The sequence below is a fragment of the Oncorhynchus kisutch genome, linkage group LG14 (genome assembly GCF_002021735.2).
Source record: "Oncorhynchus kisutch isolate 150728-3 linkage group LG14, Okis_V2, whole genome shotgun sequence".
Lineage (NCBI taxonomy): Eukaryota > Metazoa > Chordata > Actinopteri > Salmoniformes > Salmonidae > Oncorhynchus > Oncorhynchus kisutch.
The window spans coordinates 71,118,120-71,141,401 of NC_034187.2; the positions used below are offsets into that span (position 1 = coordinate 71,118,120).

At 44.4% G+C, this 23,282-nt stretch overlaps 1 protein-coding gene across 4 annotated transcripts in view; it reads right to left on the bottom strand.

Moving 5' to 3' along the window:
- Positions 1-23,282, bottom strand: part of LOC109903401 (catenin (cadherin-associated protein), alpha-like 1) — a 149,961-nt gene that overhangs the window by 9,157 nt on the left and 117,522 nt on the right. For all 4 annotated transcript variants that reach the window (XM_031788878.1, XM_031788881.1, XM_031788879.1 and 1 more), the window contains exons 14-16: positions 9,876-10,030; positions 7,820-7,868; positions 7,067-7,123 (exon numbers count right to left, since the gene is read on the bottom strand). In XM_031788878.1, the coding sequence (XP_031644738.1) occupies positions 7,067-7,123; positions 7,820-7,868; positions 9,876-10,030 (261 nt within the window). The remainder of the gene's footprint in view (positions 1-7,066; positions 7,124-7,819; positions 7,869-9,875; positions 10,031-23,282) is intronic.

Sequence of the window (23,282 nt, forward strand, 5' to 3'; positions counted from 1 at the left end):
TTTATCCTTTGCCAAGATAATCCATCCAACTGACAGGTGTGGTATATTATAAGATGATTAAACCTCATGATCATTACACAGATTCACCTTGTGCTGGGGATAATAAAAGGCCACTCTAAAATGTGCAGCTTTGTCACACAATGCCACAGATTGATGCAGTCAGATGCAATTGGCATGCTGACTGCAGGAATATCCACCAGAGCTGTTTCCAGATAATTTAATGTTAATTTCTCTACCATAAGCCACCTCAAATGTAGTTTTAGAGAATTTGGCAGTACATGCAACCGTAGACCACGTGTAACCACACCAGCCCAGGACCTCCACATCTGGCTTCTTCACCTACGGGATCGTCTGAGAACAGCCACCTGAACTGATTAAACTGTGGGTTTGCACAACCAAATAATTTCTGCACAAACTGTCAGAAACTGTCTCAGGGAAGCTCATCTGCATGCTCGTTATCCTCACCGGGGTTTTGACCTGACTACAGTTCGGCTTACCTTCGATGGCCAACTGGATAAGTGTGCTCTTCATGGATGAATCCCGGTTTCAACTGTACCGGGCAGATGGCAGACAGCGTGTATGGCGTTGTGTGGGCAACCGGTTTGCTGATGTCAATGTTGTGAACAGTGTGCCCCATGATGGCATAATAATGCGCAGCTTCATGTCACAAGGATCTGTACACAATTCCTGGAAACTGAAAATATCCCAGTTCTTCCATGGCCTACATACTCAGTCACACATTCAGCATGTTTGTGATGCTCTGGATCGATGTGCACGACAGCGTGTTCCAGTTTCTGCAAATATCCATCAACTTCGCACAGCCATTGAAGAGGAGGGGACAACATTCCACAGGCCACAATCAACAGCCTGATTAAATCTATGTGAAAGAGATGTGTCACACTGCATGGGGAAAATGGTGGTCACAACAGACACAGACTGCTTTTCTGATCCACGCCCCTACCTTTTTTGTAAAGTATCTGTGACCAACATATGCATATCTGTATTCCCAGTCATGTGAAATCCATAGATTAATTCACTGACTTTCTTATATGAACTGTAACTCAGTAAAATCTATGAAATTGTTGCATGTTGCGTTTATATTTTGGTTCAATATATACAGGGAGTACCAGTACCAGATCAATGTGCAGAGGTACGAGGTACTTGAGGTAGATATGTACATAAAGGAAGGGTAAAGGGACAAGACATCAGGATAGATAATAAGGTATTTGAGGTAGATATGTACATAAAGGCAGGGTAAAGGGACTAGGCATCAGGATAGATAATAATAAGGTACTTTAGATATGTACATAAAGGCAGGGTAAAGTGACTAGGCATCAGGATAGATAATAATAAGGTACTTTAGATATGTACATAAAGGCAGGGTAAAGTGACTAGGCATCAGGATAGATAATAATAAGGTATTTGAGGTAGATATGTACATAAAAGCAGGGTAAAGTGACTAGGCATCAGGATAGATAATAATAAGGTACTTTAGATATGTACATAAAGGCAGGGTAAAGTGACTAGACATCAGGATAGATAATAATAAGGTATTTGAGGTAGATATGTACATAAAGGCAGGGTAAAGTGACTAGACATCAGGATAGATAATAATAAGGTATTTAAGGTAGATATGTACATAAAGGCAGAGTAAAGGGACTAGGCATCAGGATAGATAATAATAAGGTATTTGAGGTAGATATGTACATAAAGGCAGGGTAAAGTGACTAGACATCAGGATAGATAATAATAAGGTATTTGAGGTAGATATGTACATAAAGGCAGGGTAAAGTGACTAGACATCAGGATAGATAATAATAAGGTATTTGAGGTAGATATGTACATAAAGGCAGGGTAAAGTGACTAGGCATCAGGATAGATAATAATAAGGTATTTGAGGTAGATATGTACATAAAGGCAGGGTAAAGTGACTAGACATCAGGATAGATAATAATAAGGTATTTGAGGTAGATATGTACATAAAGGCAGGGTAAAGTGACTAGACATCAGGATAGATAATAATAAGGTACTTGAGGTAGATATGTACATAAAGGCAGGGTAAAGTGACTAGACATCAGGATAGATAATAATAAGGTATTTGAGGTAGATATGTACATAAAGGCAGGGTAAAGTGACTAGACATCAGGATAGATAATAATAAGGTATTTGAGGTAGATATGTACATAAAGGCAGGGTAAAGTGACAGGATCAGGATAGATAATAATAAGGTATTTGAGGTAGATATGTACATAAAGGCAGGGTAAAGTGACTAGACATCAGGATAGATAATAATAAGGTATTTGAGGTAGATATGTACATAAAGGCAGGGTAAAGGGACAGGATCAGGATAGATAATAATAGGAGTAAAAAAAAGAACAGAGTAGCAGCAGCAAATGACAAGTCTAAAAGTGAGTGTGTGCATGTGTGTGTGTAATGATCTTAATGCCTTTCCTCATAGTCCTGGACTATCGGACCACCATTTTATTACGTTTGCAATCGCAACAAATAATCTGCTCAGACCCCAACCAAGGAGCATCAAAAGTTGTGCTATAAATTCTCAGACAACACAAAGATTCCTTGATGCCATTTCAGACTCCCTCTGCCTACCCAAGGATGTCAAAGGACAAAAATCAGTTAACCACCTAACTGAGGAACTCAATTTAACCTTGCACAATACCCTAGATGCAGTTGCACCCCTAAAAACTAAAAACATTTCTCATAAGAAACTAGCTCCCTGGTACACAGAAAATATCCGAGCTCTGAAGCAAGCTTCCAGAAAATTGGAACGGAAATGGCGCCACACCAAACTGGAAGTCTTCCGACTAGCTTGGAAAGACCGTACCGTGCAGTATCGAAGAGCCCTCACTGCTGCTCGATCATCCTATTTTTCCAACTTAATTGAGCAAAATAAGAACAATCCGAAATGTATTTTTGATACTGTCGCAAAGCTACCTAAAAAGCAGCATTCCCCAAGTGAGGATGGCTTTCACTTCAGCAGTAATAAATTCATGAACGTCTTTGAGGAAAAGATCATGATCATGAGAGAGCAAATTACGGACTCCTCTTTAAATCTGCGTATTCCTCCAAAGCTTAGTTGTCCTGAGTCTGCACAACTCTGCCAGGACCTAGGATTAAGGGAGACACTCAAGTGTTTTAGTACTATATCTCTTGACACAATTATGAAAATAATCATGGCCTCTAAAACTTCAAGCTGCATACTGGACCCTATTCCAACTAAACTACTGAAAGAGCTGCTTCCTGTGCTTGGCCCTCTTATGTTGAACATAATAAACTTGAAAAAGCCAAACCTTGACCCAGAAAATATAAAAAACGATTGGCCTATATCGAATCTTCCATTCCTCTCAATTTGTTATCAAAAAGCTGTTGAGCAGCAACTCAATGCCTTCCTGAAGACAAACAATGTATACAAAATGCTAGGGTCTGGTTTTGGAACCCCATCATAGCGCTGAGACTGCACTTGTGAAGGTGGTAAATGACCTTTTAATGGAGTCAGACTGAGGCTCTGCATCTGTCCTCGTGCTCCTAGACCTTAGTGCTGCTTTTGATAACATCGATCACCACATTCTTTTGGAGAGATTGGAAACCCAAATTGGTCTGGCCTCGTTTAGATCTTATCTGTCGGAAAGATATCAGTTTGTCTCTGTGAATGGTTTGTCCTCTGACAAATCAACTGTACATTTCGGTGTTCCTCAAGGTTCCGTTTTAGGACCACTATTGTTTTCACTATATATTTTACCTCTTGGGGATGTCATTCGAACACATAATGTTAACTTTCACTGCTATGTGGATGACACATAGCTGTACATTTCAATGAAACATGGTGAAGCCCCAAAATTGCCCTCGTTGGAAGCCTGTGTTTCAGACATAAGGAAGTGGATGGCTGCAAACTTTCTACTTTTAAACCCGGACAAAACAAAGATGCTTGTTCTAGGTCCCAAGAAACAAAGAGATCTTCTGTTGAATCTGACAATTAATCTTGATGGTTATACAGTCGTCTCAAATAAAACTGTGAAGGACCTCAGCGTTACTCTGGACCCTGATCTCTCTTTTGACGAACATTTCAAGACTGTTTCAAGGACAGCTTTTTCCATCTACGTAACATTGCAAAAAATCTTAAACTTTCTGTCCAAAAATGATGCAGAAAAATTAATCCATGCTTTTGTTACTTCTAGGTTAGACTACTGCAACGCTCTACTTTCCGGCTACCCGGATAAAGCACTAAATAAACTTCAGTTAGTGCTAAATACGACTGCTAGAATCCTGACTAGAACCAACATTTTGTATCATATTACTCCAGTGCTAGCCTCCCTACACTGGCTTCCTGTTAAACTTCTTATGGACGAGGTCCCTGTGGCGGGATCAAATCAGCGCAAATTTTAGAGCGCCACCGAAAGTTTTCGATAAAACTCAAACTTTCATTAAAACACACATACAAGGTACTGAATTAAAGCTACACTCGTTGTGAATCTAGCCACCAAGTCAGATTTGTAAAATGCTTTTCGGCGAAAGCATGAGAAGCTATTATCTGATAGCATGCAACACCCGAATACCAGACTGTCAACAAAACAACAGATTTTGCGGTAGCCGGCGCTACCCAAAACGCAGAAATAAAATATAAAACATTCATTACCTTTGACGAGCTTCTTTCTTGGAACTCCTATATGTCACATAAACATCACAATTGGGTCTTTTTCCCGATTAAATCCGTCATTGTATACCCAAAATGTGATTTGCTGAAGACCGGTCTGATCCAGAAAAATGCCCCTTTACAAGACGCAACGTCACTTTTTAAAATTACAAAAGTTGCCTATATACTTTTACAAATCACTTCAAATTACTTTTCTAAACCAACTTTAGGTATTAATAAACGTTAATAATCTATTAAATTGATCACGGGGCGATCTGTATTCGATAGCAGCAAGTCTTGAAATCATACTCCATGTTTTCACTTTCATAACATCCTGTGGTGAGCCCCAAGAAAGGAAGTCACCAAACCAAGGATAAAGCAGCCCCAAAATGACAGCACTGGCGACATCGTGTGGAAGCTGTAGGCGTTTACAGGGGATCCCCATGTATTTTCTTCAGCCTTAGACAATACATTGACTGGCGGATGGATATTATTTTTGTGTTTTTCGAAGGATTTTGACTCCTAAACACGTTATGTTATAGCCACAGACACGATTTAACCAGTTTTAAAGACTTCAGAGTGTTTTCTATACACACACACTTATCATATGCATATACTATATTCCTGGCATGAGTAGCAGGACGCTGAAATGTTGCGTGATTTTTAACAAAAAGCTGCGAAAATTCGCAGCCTCCTTAAGAGGTTTTAAGGAAAGGGATGATTTCAAGGTTTACTGCTAACGTACAAAGCATTACATGGGCTTGCTCCTACCTATCTTTCCGATTTGGTCCTGCCGTACATACCTACATGTACGCTACTTACAAGATGCAGGCCTCCTAATTGTCCCTAGAATTTCTAAGCTAACAGCTGGAGGCAGGGCCTTCTCCTATAGAGCTCAATTTTTATGGAATGGTCTGCCTACCCATGTGAGAGACGTAGACTCGGTCTCAACTCTTTACTGAAGACTCATCTCTTCAGTGGGTCATATGATTGAGTGTAGTCTGGCCCAGGAGTGTGAAGGTGAACGGAAAGGTTCTGGAGCAACGGACCGCCCTTGCTGTCTCTGCCTGGCCGGTTCCCCTCTCTCCACTGGGATTCTCTGCCTCTAACCCTATTACAGGGGCTGAGTCACTGGCATACTGGTGCTCTTTCATGCTGTCCCTAGGAGGGGTGTGTCACTTGAGTGGGTTGAGTCACTGACGTGATCTTCCTGTCTGGGTTGGCGCCCGCCCTTGGGTTGTGCCGTGGTGGAGATCTTATTGGGATATACTCGGCCTTGTCTCAGGATGGTAAGTTGGTGTTTGAAGATATCCCTCTAGTGGTGTAGGGGCTGTGCTTTGGCAAAGTGGTTGGGGTTATATCCTTCCTGTTTGGCCCTGTCCGGGGGTGTCATCAGATGGGGCCACAGTGTCTCCTGACCCCTCCTGTCTCAGCCTCCAATATTTATGCTGCAGTAGTTTATGTGTCGGGGGGCTAGGGTCAGTATGTTATATCTGGAGTACTTCTCCTGTCTTATCCGGTGTCCTGTGTGAATTTAAGTATGCTCTCTTTAAGTCTCTCTTTCTTTCTCTCTTGGAGGACCTGAGCCCTAGAACCATGCCTCAGGACTACCTGGCATGATGACTCCTTGCTGTCCCCAGTCCACCTGGCCGTGCTGCTGCTCCAGTTTCAACTGTTCTCCCTGCGGCTATGGAACCCTGACCTGTTCACCGGACGTGCTACTTGTCCCAGACCTGCTGTTTTCAACTCTCTAGAGACAGCAGGAGCGGTAGAGATACTCTTAATGATCGGCTATGAAAAGCCAACTGACATTTACTCCTAAGGTGCTGACTTGCTGCACCCTCGACAACTACTGTGATTATTATTATTTGACCATGCTGGCCATTTATGAACATTTGAACATCGTGGCAATGTTCTGTTATAATCTCCACCCGGCACAGCCAGAAGAGGACTAGCCACCCCTCATAGCCTGGTTCCTCTCTAGGTTTCTTCCTAGGTTTTGGCCTTTCTAGAGAGTTTTTCCTAGCCACCGTGCTTCTACACCTGCATTGCTTGCTGTTTGGGGTTTTAGGCTGTTTTTCTGTACAGCAATTTGACATATCAGCTGATGTAAGAAGGGCTATATAAATACATTTGATTTGATAATGTGTAGAATGTGTGTTCGAGTGTGTGTGTGTCCGTACGTAGTGTACGTGAATGTGTGTGGGTTTTGTGTGGGCCGTGTCAATGTAGTATGTGTGACTGAGTGTGTATACGGTGTGTATATAAAGTCTAGTGAGAGTGCGTAGGGTCAATGCAGTCTGGGTACCATTAATTGACTATTTAGCTGTCTGGCTATTTAGCAGTCTTATGGCTTAGGGGTAGAAGCGGTCTCGGAGCCTGTGTGTTTTTTGTGTGGGTGCGTGTGTGCGTGTGTACCTGGGTGGAGAAAGTGTGTAGTGAAGAACACAGCTGGAGTCCCTCCTCAGAAAGCACCTGCAGAAAGAGAGAAAAAGAGAACGAGAAGTCAAAAAGCATGACTCACTTCACTGGCAGAACATTCTGAACACTGGTCTGGCAAATCTATCAGCCAAGTATTACACTCAATGGCTGTATGGTAAGTAGCCGGGAGGATGTGAACAAGACCAGCACACACTGTAGGTTTTCAAATTCAAAAGGTGCATTTCAATCAGCCGATCAGTGAGCAGCCAATTACGATAATTGCAGGTTACATTTTGCTGTGTGAAAGGGTAGAGTTATATAAAGTATAGTTGCGTCTCTATGATCTCTCTCTCTCTCGCTCTCTCTCTCTCTGCCTCTCTCTCTCTCTCTCTGCCTCTCTCTCTCTCTCTGCCTCTCTCTCTCTCTCTCTCTCTCTCTGCCTCTCTCTCTCTCTCTCTGCCTCTCTCTCTCTCTCTCTCTGCCTCTCTCTCTCTCTCTCTGCCTCTCCCGCTCCCTCTCTATATTAAGCGCAGGCCACTCTGCTCTTCTAGTCATCCTCTCGTTACCACAGACAAATTATTGTCTTGGGCCTTTTAATACAGTATTGATTCTGTCTTCTCCCAGGGACGTGGTTGTCCTTAATGGAACCTGGGACAGATTCAATTAAAGCCCTGTACAAAGTAGACAAGGATGAAGGGAGAGGAGAGGGATGAGTGGAGTGGAGGACAGGGGGCCTGTACAGTACTTTACCTCAGCCTGATGGAAAAGATCCGTGGTTGTCTTCAGTAGGCCCTCCCCCCTACACAATCGATACAGGAAATGAACGAAAAATGAAACAGAGTGAATTATATATTACCTGATGATAACTGTTTTTATTTATTTACTTTTCTGCTCTTTTGCACACCAATATCTCTACCTGTACATGACCATCTGATCATTTATCACTCCAGTGTTAATCTGCAAAATTGTAATTACTCGCCTACCTCCTCATGCCTTTTGCACACATTGTATATAGACTCCCCCTTTTTTTCTACTGTGTTATTGACTTGTTAATTGTTTACTCCATGTGTAACTCTGTGTTGTCTGTTCACACTGCTATGCTTTATCTTGGCCAGGTCGCAGTTGCAAATGAGAACTTGTTCTCAACTAGCCTACCTGGTTAAATAAAGGTAAAAAAAAAAAAAATAATAAAAAATAACAACTGATGAAGCACACTTACATGGCCAAAAGTATGTGGATACTGGCTCGTTGAACATCTCATTCCAAAATCATGGGCATTAATATGGAGTTGGTCCCCCCATTGCTGCTATAAAAGCCTCCACTCTTCTGGGAAGGCTTTCCACTAGATGTTGGAACATTGCTGCAGGGACTTGCTTCCATTCAGCAACAAGAGCATTAGTGAGGTCGGGCGCTGATTTTGGGCAACTAGGCCTGGCTCAGGTCGGCGTTCCAATTCATCCCAAAGGTGTTCAATGTAGTTGTGTGCAGGACAGTCAAGTTCTTCCACACCGATCTCAACAAACCATTTCTGTATGGACCTCACTTTGTGCGCGGGGGCATTGTCATCCATAGCCCAAACCATGACTGCCCCAGACCATTATTCCTCCCCCAACAACAATTAACAGTTGCCACTATGCATTGGGGCAGGTAGCGTTTTCCAAACCCAGATTAATCCGTCGGACTTCCAGATGGTGGAGTGTGATTCATCACTCCAGAGAATACGTTTCCACAGCTCCAGAGTCCAATGGCGGCAAGTTTTACACCACTCCAGCCGACGCTTGGCATTGTGCATGGTGATCTTAGGCTTGTATGTGGCTGTTCGGCCATGGAAACCCATTTCATTAAGCTCCCGACGAACAGTTATTGTGCTGAAGTTGCTTCCAGAGGCAGTTCGGAACTCAGTAGTGAGTGTTGCAACTGAGGACAGATGATTTTTACGCGCTAAGCACTTCAGCACTCGGCAGTCCCGTTCTGTGAGCCGTTGTTGCTCCTAGATGTTTTCACTTCACAATAACAGCACTTACAGTTGACCGGGGCAGCTCTAGCAGGGTACATACAGTATTTGATTAACTGACTTGTTGGAATGGTGGCATCCTATGACAGTGCCAAGTTGCAGTAGTTCAGTACGGACCATTCTATGGCCAATGTTTGTCTATGGAGATTGCATGGCTATGTGCTTGATTTTATACACCTGTCTGAACGGTCTGGCTGAAATAGCCAAATCCACATACTTTTGGCCATGTAGTGTATATTGACTATGCACATCATATCAACAAGATTTGTGATGGCACATGTGTCCTCTACTTCTATATCCATACAGAGGTGGTCAATACCTGGCTGGTGGTCAATACCTGGATGGTGGTCAATATCTGGCTGGTGGTCAATACCTGGCTAGTGGTCAATACCTGGCTGGTGGTCAAAACTTGGATGGTGGTCAATACCTGGCTGGTGGTCAATACCTGGATGGTGGTCAATACCTGTGGTCAATACTTGGCTGGTGGTCAATACCTGGCTGGTGGTCAATACCTGGCTGGTGGTCAATACTTGGCTGGTGGTCAATACCTGGCTGGTGGTCAATACTTGGCTGGTGGTCAATACCTGGCTGGTGGTCAATACTTGGCTGGTGGTCAATACCTGGCTGGTGGTTAATACCTGGCTAGTGGTCAATACTTGGCTGGTGGTCAATACTTGGCTGGTGGTCAATACCTGGCTGGTGCAAAGTACCTTGCGGTAAAAGGAGTTACAATCTTCTGTCACACAAAAGCAACCAGACAGACAGACAGACAGGCAGAGACAGACGGTCTACCTGGTGAAGAGGTACATGGAGTAGGCCATGCTGGACAAGCTCTGGCCCTGGCGGACGATGTCATGCTCCTGGTCCTCCCACTTCTCCACCTCCGTGTCCATGTCTGAAGTCAGAAGACGGAGCTCTAGACCCAGCTTGGCTATGGTGCTCTGCTCCTGAAGAAAGAAAGAAAGATAACAGATCCCTTATTTGTTAATAGTTAATAATCCCATTTGAAAGTACTGAACAAAGTAGGACTCAGTTTCTCAATAGTGATGGAACATAGAGTACCAGTCAAAAGATTGGAAAGTCTCATTCCAGGGTTTTTCTTTATTTTGACTATTTTCTACATTGTAAAATAATAGTGAAGACTTCAAAACTATGACATAACACATGGAATTATGTAGTAACCAAAAAAGTATATATTTTATATTGGAGATTCTTCAAAGTAGCCACCCTGTGCCTTGATGACAGCTTTGCACATTTTTGGCATTCTCGTCACTGGAGGCTCTGGACTGCCAACCGTCGCTGGAGGCTCTGGACTGCACACCATTGCTGGAGACTCCGGACCTTGGATCATCACTGGAGGCTTCGTGCCATGGATCCTCACTGCAGGCTCCGGGCCGTGGATCGTCACTGGAGGCTTCGGGCCGTGGACCGTCTCAGGAGGATCCGGACTGTGGACTGCCCCAGGAGGTTCCGGACTGTGGACCGCCTCAGGAGGTTCCGGACTGTGGACCGCCTCAGGAGGTTCCGGACTGTGGACCGCCGCCGGAAGCTCTGGACTGGGAACTGTCGCTGGCAACTCTGGACTGGGTACTGTCGCAGGAAGCTCTGGACTGTGGAGGCGCACTGGAGGCCTGATGCGTGGGACCTGTACAGGTGGCACCGGGCTGATGACAGGCACCTCAGGGCGAGTGCGGGGAGGAGGCATAGGACGTACTGGACTGTAGAGGCGCACTGGTGGTCTGGAGCGTAGAGCTGGCACAACCCATCCTGGCTGGGTGCTCACTTTAGCCCGGCAAGTGCGGGGCGCTAGAGACACTAGGCATAACATGGTGCCTGAACTGCGACACATACCCCAGGGCGAGTGCGCAGAGGAGACACAGGACGCACCGGACTGGTGAGGCGCACCGGAGGCCAGATGCGTGAAACTGGTGTCACGCTCCTCAGCACGCCTGCTCTGCAGCGCTCTCAACGCCAGCACCTCTCTCCGTAATCTTGCGACGAGCTCCACACTTGACTCCCTGACTGGCTCTGGTTCAACCCTCAGCACCGCCGACCACCCCGTGTGCCTCTCTTGCTTGCGTCGTGTCCAAGATTCCTGATCTCGTCGCCGTTCCTCTCTCGCTGCCTCCGCCTGCTTCCATGGCAGGGTCTTGTCCCCTGCCATTACCTCCTCCCAGGTCCATGATGTCCTCCACTCCTGGGCACGCTGCTTGGTCACTTGGTGGTGGGATCTTCTGTTAAGTCCCATCGTCGGAATGAGACCAAAGTGCAGCGTGGAAAATGTACATCTTTCTTTATTTTAGATGAACAACAAAAAACAACCAAAGATAAACGAATGTAACGTTCTGCAGGCTACACAGTAACTGAACATAGACAAGATCCCACAAACTTAGGTGGAAAACAAGCTGCCTAAGTATGATTCTCAATCAGAGACAACGATAGACAAATGCCCCTGATTGGGAACCATACCCGGCCAAATCACACCCTGACCTACTAACCAAATAGAGAAATGAACAGGCTCTCTAAGGTCAGGGCATGACATTATCAGTTTGAATATAAACTCAGTTCTGCTCTTCATCTTTAAATGTCATGCATTATCAATCAGCCATAATATTTCCTAATTATTTCCAATTATTGATTATCACTTTGTGTACTAAGTTACTCATAAAATACTCTCGACCCTGCATGTCCAGTCATGACTGACAGAGTCCTGCTAAAATCTAGCAGACCATGGTTCCTGCAATATCGGCATAATTCCTCAATAGTGTGTTTGAACAGTTATTCATTTCCTGCAGAATTAATTCACCTGTCAGGGTGAGAAAGTAGAGGTAATGGATGTGTCCCAAATGGCACCCTATCCCCCATATAGTGCACTTCTTTTGACCAGGGCACCTGGGGGAATAGAGTACCACTGGGACACAGCCTATATGAGGTGTATGAGGACACAACCTATGTGAGGTGTATTGGGACACAGGCTATATGAGGTGTATTAGGACACAATCTATGTGAGGTGTATTAGGACGCAACCTATGTGAGGTCTATTAGGACACAGCCTATGTGAGGTGTATTAGGACATAGCCTATATGAGGTGTATTAGGACACAACCTATGTGAGGTGTATTAGGACACAGACTATGTGAGGTGTATTAGGACACAGCCTATGTGAGGTGTATTGGGACACAGCCTATGTGAGGTGTATTGGGACACAACCTATGTGAGGTGTATTAGGACACATCCTATGTGAGGTGTATTGGGACACATCTTATGTGAGGTGTATTTGGACACATCTTATGTGAGGTGTATTGGGACACATCCTATATGAGGTGTATTGGGACACATCCTATATGAGGTGTATTGGGACAACCTATGTGAGGTGTATTAGGACACAGCCTATGTGAGGTGTATTGGGACAACCTATGTGAGGTGTATTGGGACACAGGCCTATGTGAGGTGTATTGGGACACACCCTATGTGAGGTGTATTGGGACACAGACTATATGAGGTGTATTGGGACAACCTATGTGAGGAGTATTAGGACACAGCCTATGTGAGATGTATTAGGACACAACCTATGTGAGGTGTATTGGGACACAACCTATGTGAGGTGTATTAGGACACAACCTATGTGAGGTGTATTAGGACACAACCTATGTGAGGTGTATTGGGACACAGGCTATGTGAGGTGTATTGGGACACAGCCTATGTGAGGTTTATTAGGACACAACCTATATGAGGTGTATTGGGACACAACCTATATGAGGTGTATTGGGACAGAGCCTATATGAGGTGTATTGGGATACAGCCTATGTGAGGTGTATTGGGACACATCCTATATGAGGTGTATTGGGACAACCTATGTGAGGTGTATTAGGACACAGACTATGTGAGGTGTATTGGGACACATACTATGTGAGGTGTATTGGGACACAGCCTATGTGAGGTGTATTGGGACACAGCCTATATGAGGTGTCTTGGGACACAGGCTATATGAGGTGTATTGGGACATATCCTATATGAGGTGTATTGGGACAACCTATGTGAGGTGTATTAGGACACAGCCTATGTGAGATGTATTAGGACACAACCTATGTGAGGTGTATTGGGACACAACCTATGTGAGGTGTATTGGAACACAACCTATGTGAGGTGTATTGGGACAGAACCTATGTGAGGTGTATTAGGACACAACCTATGTGAGGTGTATTGGAACACAACCTATGTGAGGTGTATTGGGACAGAACCTATGTGAGGTGTATTGGGACACAGCCTATGTGAGGTGTATTGGGACACAGCCTATGTGAGGTGTATTGGGACACAACCTATGTGAGGTGTATTAGGACACATCCTATGTGAGGTGTATTAGGACACATCCTATGTGAGGTGTATTGGGACACATCTTATGTGAGGTGTATTTGGACACATCTTATGTGAGGTGTATTGGGACACAGCCTATGTGAGATGTATTAGGACACAGACTATATGAGGTGTATTGGGACAACCTATGTGAGGAGTATTAGGACACAGCCTATGTGAGATGTATTAGGACACAACCTATGTGAGGTGTATTGGGACACAACCTATGTGAGGTGTATTAGGACACAACCTATGTGAGGTGTATTAGGACACAACCTATGTGAGGTGTATTGGGACACAGGCTATGTGAGGTGTATTGGGACACAGCCTATGTGAGGTTTATTAGGACACAACCTATATGAGGTGTATTGGGACACAACCTATATGAGGTGTATTGGGACAGAGCCTATATGAGGTGTATTGGGATACAGCCTATGTGAGGTGTATTGGGACACATCCTATATGAGGTGTATTGGGACAACCTATGTGAGGTGTATTAGGACACAGACTATGTGAGGTGTATTGGGACACATACTATGTGAGGTGTATTGGGACACAGCCTATGTGAGGTGTATTGGGGCACAGCCTATATGAGGTGTCTTGGGACACAGGCTATATGAGGTGTATTGGGACATATCCTATATGAGGTGTATTGGGACAACCTATGTGAGGTGTATTAGGACACAGCCTATGTGAGATGTATTAGGACACAACCTATGTGAGGTGTATTGGGACACAACCTATGTGAGGTGTATTGGAACACAACCTATGTGAGGTGTATTGGGACAGAACCTATGTGAGGTGTATTAGGACACAACCTATGTGAGGTGTATTGGAACACAACCTATGTGAGGTGTATTGGGACAGAACCTATGTGAGGTGTATTGGGACACAGCCTATGTGAGGTGTATTGGGACACAGCCTATGTGAGGTGTATTGGGACACAACCTATGTTTTATTTTTATTTATTTATTTCACCTTTATTTAACCAGGTAGGCTAGTTGAGAACAAGTTCTCATTTGCAACTGCGACCTGGCCAAGATAAAGCATAGCAGTGTGAGCATACAACAAAGAGTTACACATGGAGTAAACAATTAACAAGTCAATAACACAGTAGAAAACGAAGGGGGGGTCTATATACAATGTGTGCAAAAGGCATGAGGAGGTAGGCAAATAATTACAATTTTGCAGATTAACACTGGAGTGATAAAAGATCAGATGGTCATGTACAGGTAGAGATATTGGTGTGCAGAAGAGCAGAAAAGTAAATAAATAGAAACAGTACGGGGATGAGGTAGGTGAAAAGGGTGGGCTATTTACCAATAGACTATGTACAGCTGCAGCGATCGGTTAGCTGCTCAGATAGCTGATGTTTGAAGTTGGTGAGGGAGATAAAAGTCTCCAACTTCAGCGATTTTTGCAATTCGTTCCAGTCACAGGCAGCAGAGTACTGGAACGAAAGGCGGCCAAATGAGGTGTTGGCTTTAGGGATGATCAGTGAGATACACCTGCTGGAGCGCGTGCTACGGATGGGTGTTGCCATCGTGACCAGTGAGCTGAGATAAGGCGGAGCTTTACCTAGCATAGACTTGGTGTATTAGGACACATCCTATGTGAGGTGTATTAGGACACATCCTATGTGAGGTGTATTGGGACACATCTTATGTGAGGTGTATTTGGACACATCTTATGTGAGGTGTATTGGGACACATCCTATATGAGGTGTATTGGGACACATCCTATATGAGGTGTATTGGGACAACCTATGTGAGGTGTATTAGGACACAGCCTATGTGAGGTGTATTGGGACAACCTATGTGAGGTGTATTGGGACACAGGCCTATGTGAGGTGTATTGGGACACACCCTATGTGAGGTGTATTGGGACACAGACTATATGAGGTGTATTGGGACAACCTATGTGAGGTGTATTAGGACACAGACTATGTGAGGTGTATTGGGACACATACTATGTGAGGTGTATTGGGACACAGCCTATGTGAGGTGTATTGGGACACAGCCTATATGAGGTGTCTTGGGACACAGGCTATATGAGGTGTATTGGGACATATCCTATATGAGGTGTATTGGGACAACCTATGTGAGGTGTATTAGGACACAGCCTATGTGAGATGTATTAGGACACAACCTATGTGAGGTGTATTGGGACACAACCTATGTGAGGTGTATTGGGACACAACCTATGTGAGGTGTATTAGGACACAGCCTATGTGAGATGTATTAGGACACAACCTATGTGAGGTGTATTGGGACACAACCTATGTGAGGTGTATTGGGACACAACCTATGTGAGGTGTATTAGGACACAACCTATGTGAGGTGTATTAGGACACAACCTATGTGAGGTGTATTGGAACACAACCTATGTGAGGTGTATTGGGACAGAACCTATGTGAGGTGTATTAGGACACAACCTATGTGAGGTGTATTGGAACACAACCTATGTGAGGTGTATTGGGACAGAACCTATGTGAGGTGTATTAGGACACAGACTATGTGAGGTGTATTGGGACACATACTATGTGAGGTGTATTGGGACACAGCCTATGTGAGGTGTATTGGGACACAGCCTATATGAGGTGTCTTGGGACACAGGCTATATGAGGTGTATTGGGACATATCCTATATGAGGTGTATTGGGACAACCTATGTGAGGTGTATTAGGACACAGCCTATGTGAGATGTATTAGGACACAACCTATGTGAGGTGTATTGGGACACAACCTATGTGAGGTGTATTGGGACACAGCCTATGTGAGGTGTATTGGGACACAGCCTATGTGAGGTGTATTGGGACACAGACTATATGAGGTGTATTGGGACAACCTATGTGAGGAGTATTAGGACACAGCCTATGTGAGATGTATTAGGACACAACCTATGTGAGGTGTATTGGGACACAACCTATGTGAGGTGTATTAGGACACAACCTATGTGAGGTGTATTAGGACACAACCTATGTGAGGTGTATTGGGACACAGGCTATGTGAGGTGTATTGGGACACAGCCTATGTGAGGTTTATTAGGACACAACCTATATGAGGTGTATTGGGACACAACCTATATGAGGTGTATTGGGACAGAGCCTATATGAGGTGTATTGGGATACAGCCTATGTGAGGTGTATTGGGACACATCCTATATGAGGTGTATTGGGACAACCTATGTGAGGTGTATTAGGACACAGACTATGTGAGGTGTATTGGGACACAGCCTATGTGAGGTGTATTGGGACACAGCCTATGTGAGGTGTATTGGGACACAGCCTATATGAGGTGTCTTGGGACACAGGCTATATGAGGTGTATTGGGACATATCCTATATGAGGTGTATTGGGACAACCTATGTGAGGTGTATTAGGACACAGCCTATGTGAGATGTATTAGGACACAACCTATGTGAGGTGTATTGGGACACAACCTATGTGAGGTGTATTGGGACACAACCTATGTGAGGTGTATTAGGACACAACCTATGTGAGGTGTATTAGGACACAACCTATGTGAGGTGTATTGGAACACAACCTATGTGAGGTGTATTGGGACAGAACCTATGTGAGGTGTATTAGGACACAACCTATGTGAGGTGTATTGGAACACAACCTATGTGAGGTGTATTGGGACAGAACCTATGTGAGGTGTATTGGGACACAACCTATGTGAGGTGTATTGGGACATAGCCTATATGAGGTGTATTAGGACACAACCTATTTGAGGTGTATTAGGACACAACCTATTTGAGGTGTATTGGGACATAGGCTATGTCCCAATACACCTCAAATAGGTTGTGTCCTAATACACCTCATATAGGCTATGTCCCAATACACCTCATATAGGCTATGTCCCAATACACCTCATATAGCCTATGTCCCAATACACCTCAAATAGGTTGTGTCCTAATACACCTCATATAGTCTGTGTCCCAATACACCTCATATAGGCTATGTGAGGTGTATTAGGACACAACCTATTTGAGGTGTATTAGGACACAATATATGTGAGGTGTATTGGGACACAGCCTATGTGAGGTGTATTGGGACACAGCCTATGTGAGGTGTATTGGGACACAGACTATATGAGGTGTATTAGGACACAACCTATGTGAGGTGTATTAGGACACAACCTATGTGAGGTGTATTAGGACACAACCTATGTGAGGTGTATTAGGACACAATCTATGTGAGGTGTATTGGGACACAACCTATGTGAGGTGTATTGGGACAAAGCCTATGTGAGGTGTATTGGGACACAGACTATATGAGGTGTATTAGGACACAACCTATGTGAGGTGTATTGGGGCACAGCCTATGTGAGGTGTATTGGGACACAGCCTATGTGAGGTGTATTGGGACACAGCCTATATGAGGTGAATTAGGACACAACCTATGTGAGGGGTATTAGGACACAATCTATGTGAGGTGTATTGGGACACAACCTATGTGAGGTGTATTGGGAAAAAGCCTATGTGAGGTGTATTGGGACACAGCCTATGTGAGGTGTATTGGGACACAGACTATGTGAGGTGTATTGGGACACAGACTATATGAGGTGTATTAGGACACAACCTATGTGAGGTGTATTGGGACACAGACTATATGAGGTGTATTGGGACACATCCTATATGAGGTGTATTGGGACAACCTATGTGAGGTGTATTAGGACACAGCCTATGTGAGGTGTATTGGGACACAGGCCTATGTGAGGTGTATTGGGACAACCTATGTGAGGTGTATTGGGACACAGGCCTATGTGAGGTGTATTGGGACACACACTATGTGAGGTGTATTGGGACACAGACTATATGAGGTGTATTGGGACACAGACTATATGAGGTGTATTGGGACAACCTATGTGAGGTGTATTAGGACACAGCCTATGTGAGGTGTATTGGGACAACCTATGTGAGGTGTATTGGGACACAGGCCTATGTGAGGTGTATTGGGACACACCCTATGTGAGGTGTATTGGGACACAGACTATATGAGGTGTATTAGGACACAGCCTATGTGAGGTGTATTGGGACACAAGGCCTATGTGAGGTGTATTGGGACACAACCTATGTGAGGTGTATTGGGACACACCCTATGTGAGGTGTATTGGGACACAGCCTATGTGAGGTGTATTGGGACACAGCCTATGTGAGGTGTATTGGGACACAGCCTATATGAGGTGTATTGGGACACATCCTATATGAGGTGTATTGGGACAACCTATGTGAGGTGTATTAGGACACAACCTATGTGAGGTGAATTAGGACACAACCTATGTGAGGTGAATTAGGACACAACCTATGTGAGGGGTATTAGGACACAATCTATGTGAGGCATATTGGGACACAACCTATGTGAGGTGTATTGGGAAAAAGCCTATGTGAGGTGTATTGGGACACAGCCTATGTGAGGTGTATTGGGACACAGCCTATGTGAGGTGTATTGGGACACAGACTATGTGAGGTGTATTAGGACACAACCTATGTGAGGTGTATTGGGGCACAGACTATATGAGGTGTATTGGGACACATCCTATATGAGGTGTATTGGGACAACCTATGTGAGGTGTATTAGGACACATACTATGTGAGGTGTATTGGGACAACCTATGTGAGGTGTATTGGGACACAGCCTATATGAGGTGTATTGGGACACATCCTATATGAGGTGTATTGGGACACATCCTATGTGAGGTGTATTAGGACACAACCTATGTGAGGTGTATTAGGACACAACCTATGTGAGGTGAATTAGGACACAACCTATGTGAGGGGTATTAGGACACAATCTATGTGAGGCGTATTGGGACACACCCTATGTGAGGTGTATTGGGACACAGACTATATGAGGTGTATTGGGACAACCTATGTGAGGAGTATTAGGACACAGCCTATGTGAGATGTATTAGGACACAACCTATGTGAGGTGTATTGGGACACAACCTATGTGAGGTGTATTAGGACACAACCTATGTGAGGTGTATTAGGACACAACCTATGTGAGGTGTATTGGGACACAGGCTATGTGAGGTGTATTGGGACACAGCCTATGTGAGGTTTATTAGGACACAACCTATATGAGGTGTATTGGGACACAACCTATATGAGGTGTATTGGGACAGAGCCTATATGAGGTGTATTGGGATACAGCCTATGTGAGGTGTATTGGGACACATCCTATATGAGGTGTATTGGGACAACCTATGTGAGGTGTATTAGGACACAGACTATGTGAGGTGTATTGGGACACATACTATGTGAGGTGTATTGGGACACAGCCTATGTGAGGTGTATTGGGACACAGCCTATATGAGGTGTCTTGGGACACAGGCTATATGAGGTGTATTGGGACATATCCTATATGAGGTGTATTGGGACAACCTATGTGAGGTGTATTAGGACACAGCCTATGTGAGATGTATTAGGACACAACCTATGTGAGGTGTATTGGGACACAACCTATGTGAGGTGTATTGGAACACAACCTATGTGAGGTGTATTGGGACAGAACCTATGTGAGGTGTATTAGGACACAACCTATGTGAGGTGTATTGGAACACAACCTATGTGAGGTGTATTGGGACAGAACCTATGTGAGGTGTATTGGGACACAGCCTATGTGAGGTGTATTGGGACACAGCCTATGTGAGGTGTATTGGGACACAACCTATGTGAGGTGTATTAGGACACATCCTATGTGAGGTGTATTAGGACACATCCTATGTGAGGTGTATTGGGACACATCTTATGTGAGGTGTATTTGGACACATCTTATGTGAGGTGTATTGGGACACAGCCTACGTGAGATGTATTAGGACACAGACTATATGAGGTGTATTGGGACAACCTATGTGAGGAGTATTAGGACACAGCCTATGTGAGATGTATTAGGACACAACCTATGTGAGGTGTATTGGGACACAACCTATGTGAGGTGTATTAGGACACAACCTATGTGAGGTGTATTAGGACACAACCTATGTGAGGTGTATTGGGACACAGGCTATGTGAGGTGTATTGGGACACAGCCTATGTGAGGTTTATTAGGACACAACCTATATGAGGTGTATTGGGACACAACCTATATGAGGTGTATTGGGACAGAGCCTATATGAGGTGTATTGGGATACAGCCTATGTGAGGTGTATTGGGACACATCCTATATGAGGTGTATTGGGACAACCTATGTGAGGTGTATTAGGACACAGACTATGTGAGGTGTATTGGGACACATACTATGTGAGGTGTATTGGGACACAGCCTATGTGAGGTGTATTGGGACACAGCCTATATGAGGTGTCTTGGGACACAGGCTATATGAGGTGTATTGGGACATATCCTATATGAGGTGTATTGGGACAACCTATGTGAGGTGTATTAGGACACAGCCTATGTGAGATGTATTAGGACACAACCTATGTGAGGTGTATTGGGACACAACCTATGTGAGGTGTATTGGAACACAACCTATGTGAGGTGTATTGGGACAGAACCTATGTGAGGTGTATTAGGACACAACCTATGTGAGGTGTATTGGAACACAACCTATGTGAGGTGTATTGGGACAGAACCTATGTGAGGTGTATTGGGACACAGCCTATGTGAGGTGTATTGGGACACAGCCTATGTGAGGTGTATTGGGACACAGCCTATGTGAGGTGTATTGGGACACAACCTATGTGAGGTGTATTAGGACACATCCTATGTGAGGTGTATTAGGACACATCCTATGTGAGGTGTATTGGGACACATCTTATGTGAGGTGTATTTGGACACATCTTATGTGAGGTGTATTGGGACACATCCTATATGAGGTGTATTGGGACACATCCTATATGAGGTGTATTGGGACAACCTATGTGAGGTGTATTAGGACACAGCCTATGTGAGGTGTATTGGGACAACCTATGTGAGGTGTATTGGGACACAGGCCTATGTGAGGTGTATTGGGACACACCCTATGTGAGGTGTATTGGGACACAGACTATATGAGGTGTATTGGGACAACCTATGTGAGGAGTATTAGGACACAGCCTATGTGAGATGTATTAGGACACAACCTATGTGAGGTGTATTGGGACACAACCTATGTGAGGTGTATTAGGACACAACCTATGTGAGGTGTATTAGGACACAGACTATGTGAGGTGTATTGGGACACATACTATGTGAGGTGTATTGGGACACAGCCTATGTGAGGTGTATTGGGACACAGCCTATATGAGGTGTCTTGGGACACAGGCTATATGAGGTGTATTGGGACATATCCTATATGAGGTGTATTGGGACAACCTATGTGAGGTGTATTAGGACACAGCCTATGTGAGATGTTTTAGGACACAACCTATGTGAGGTGTATTGGGACACAACCTATGTGAGGTGTATTGGGACACAACCTATGTGAGGTGTATTAGGACACAGCCTATGTGAGATGTATTAGGACACAACCTATGTGAGGTGTATTGGGACACAACCTATGTGAGGTGTATTGGGACACAACCTATGTGAGGTGTATTAGGACACAACCTATGTGAGGTGTATTAGGACACAACCTATGTGAGGTGTATTGGAACACAACCTATGTGAGGTGTATTGGGACAGAACCTATGTGAGGTGTATTAGGACACAACCTATGTGAGGTGTATTGGAACACAACCTATGTGAGGTGTATTGGGACAGAACCTATGTGAGGTGTATTAGGACACAGACTATGTGAGGTGTATTGGGACACATACTATGTGAGGTGTATTGGGACACAGCCTATGTGAGGTGTATTGGGACACAGCCTATATGAGGTGTCTTGGGACACAGGCTATATGAGGTGTATTGGGACATATCCTATATGAGGTGTATTGGGACAACCTATGTGAGGTGTATTAGGACACAGCCTATGTGAGATGTATTAGGACACAACCTATGTGAGGTGTATTGGGACACAACCTATGTGAGGTGTATTGGGACACACCCTATGTGAGGTGTATTGGGACACAGCCTATGTGAGGTGTATTGGGACACAGACTATATGAGGTGTATTGGGACAACCTATGTGAGGAGTATTAGGACACAGCCTATGTGAGATGTATTAGGACACAACCTATGTGAGGTGTATTGGGACACAACCTATGTGAGGTGTATTAGGACACAACCTATGTGAGGTGTATTAGGACACAACCTATGTGAGGTGTATTGGGACACAGGCTATGTGAGGTGTATTGGGACACAGCCTATGTGAGGTTTATTAGGACACAACCTATATGAGGTGTATTGGGACACAACCTATATGAGGTGTATTGGGACAGAGCCTATATGAGGTGTATTGGGATACAGCCTATGTGAGGTGTATTGGGACACATCCTATATGAGGTGTATTGGGACAACCTATGTGAGGTGTATTGGGACACAGCCTATGTGAGGTGTATTGGGACACAGCCTATGTGAGGTGTATTGGGACACAGCCTATATGAGGTGTCTTGGGACACAGGCTATATGAGGTGTATTGGGACATATCCTATATGAGGTGTATTGGGACAACCTATGTGAGGTGTATTAGGACACAGCCTATGTGAGATGTATTAGGACACAACCTATGTGAGGTGTATTGGGACACAACCTATGTGAGGTGTATTGGGACACAACCTATGTGAGGTGTATTAGGACACAACCTATGTGAGGTGTATTAGGACACAACCTATGTGAGGTGTATTGGAACACAACCTATGTGAGGTGTATTGGGACAGAACCTATGTGAGGTGTATTAGGACACAACCTATGTGAGGTGTATTGGAACACAACCTATGTGAGGTGTATTGGGACAGAACCTATGTGAGGTGTATTGGGAC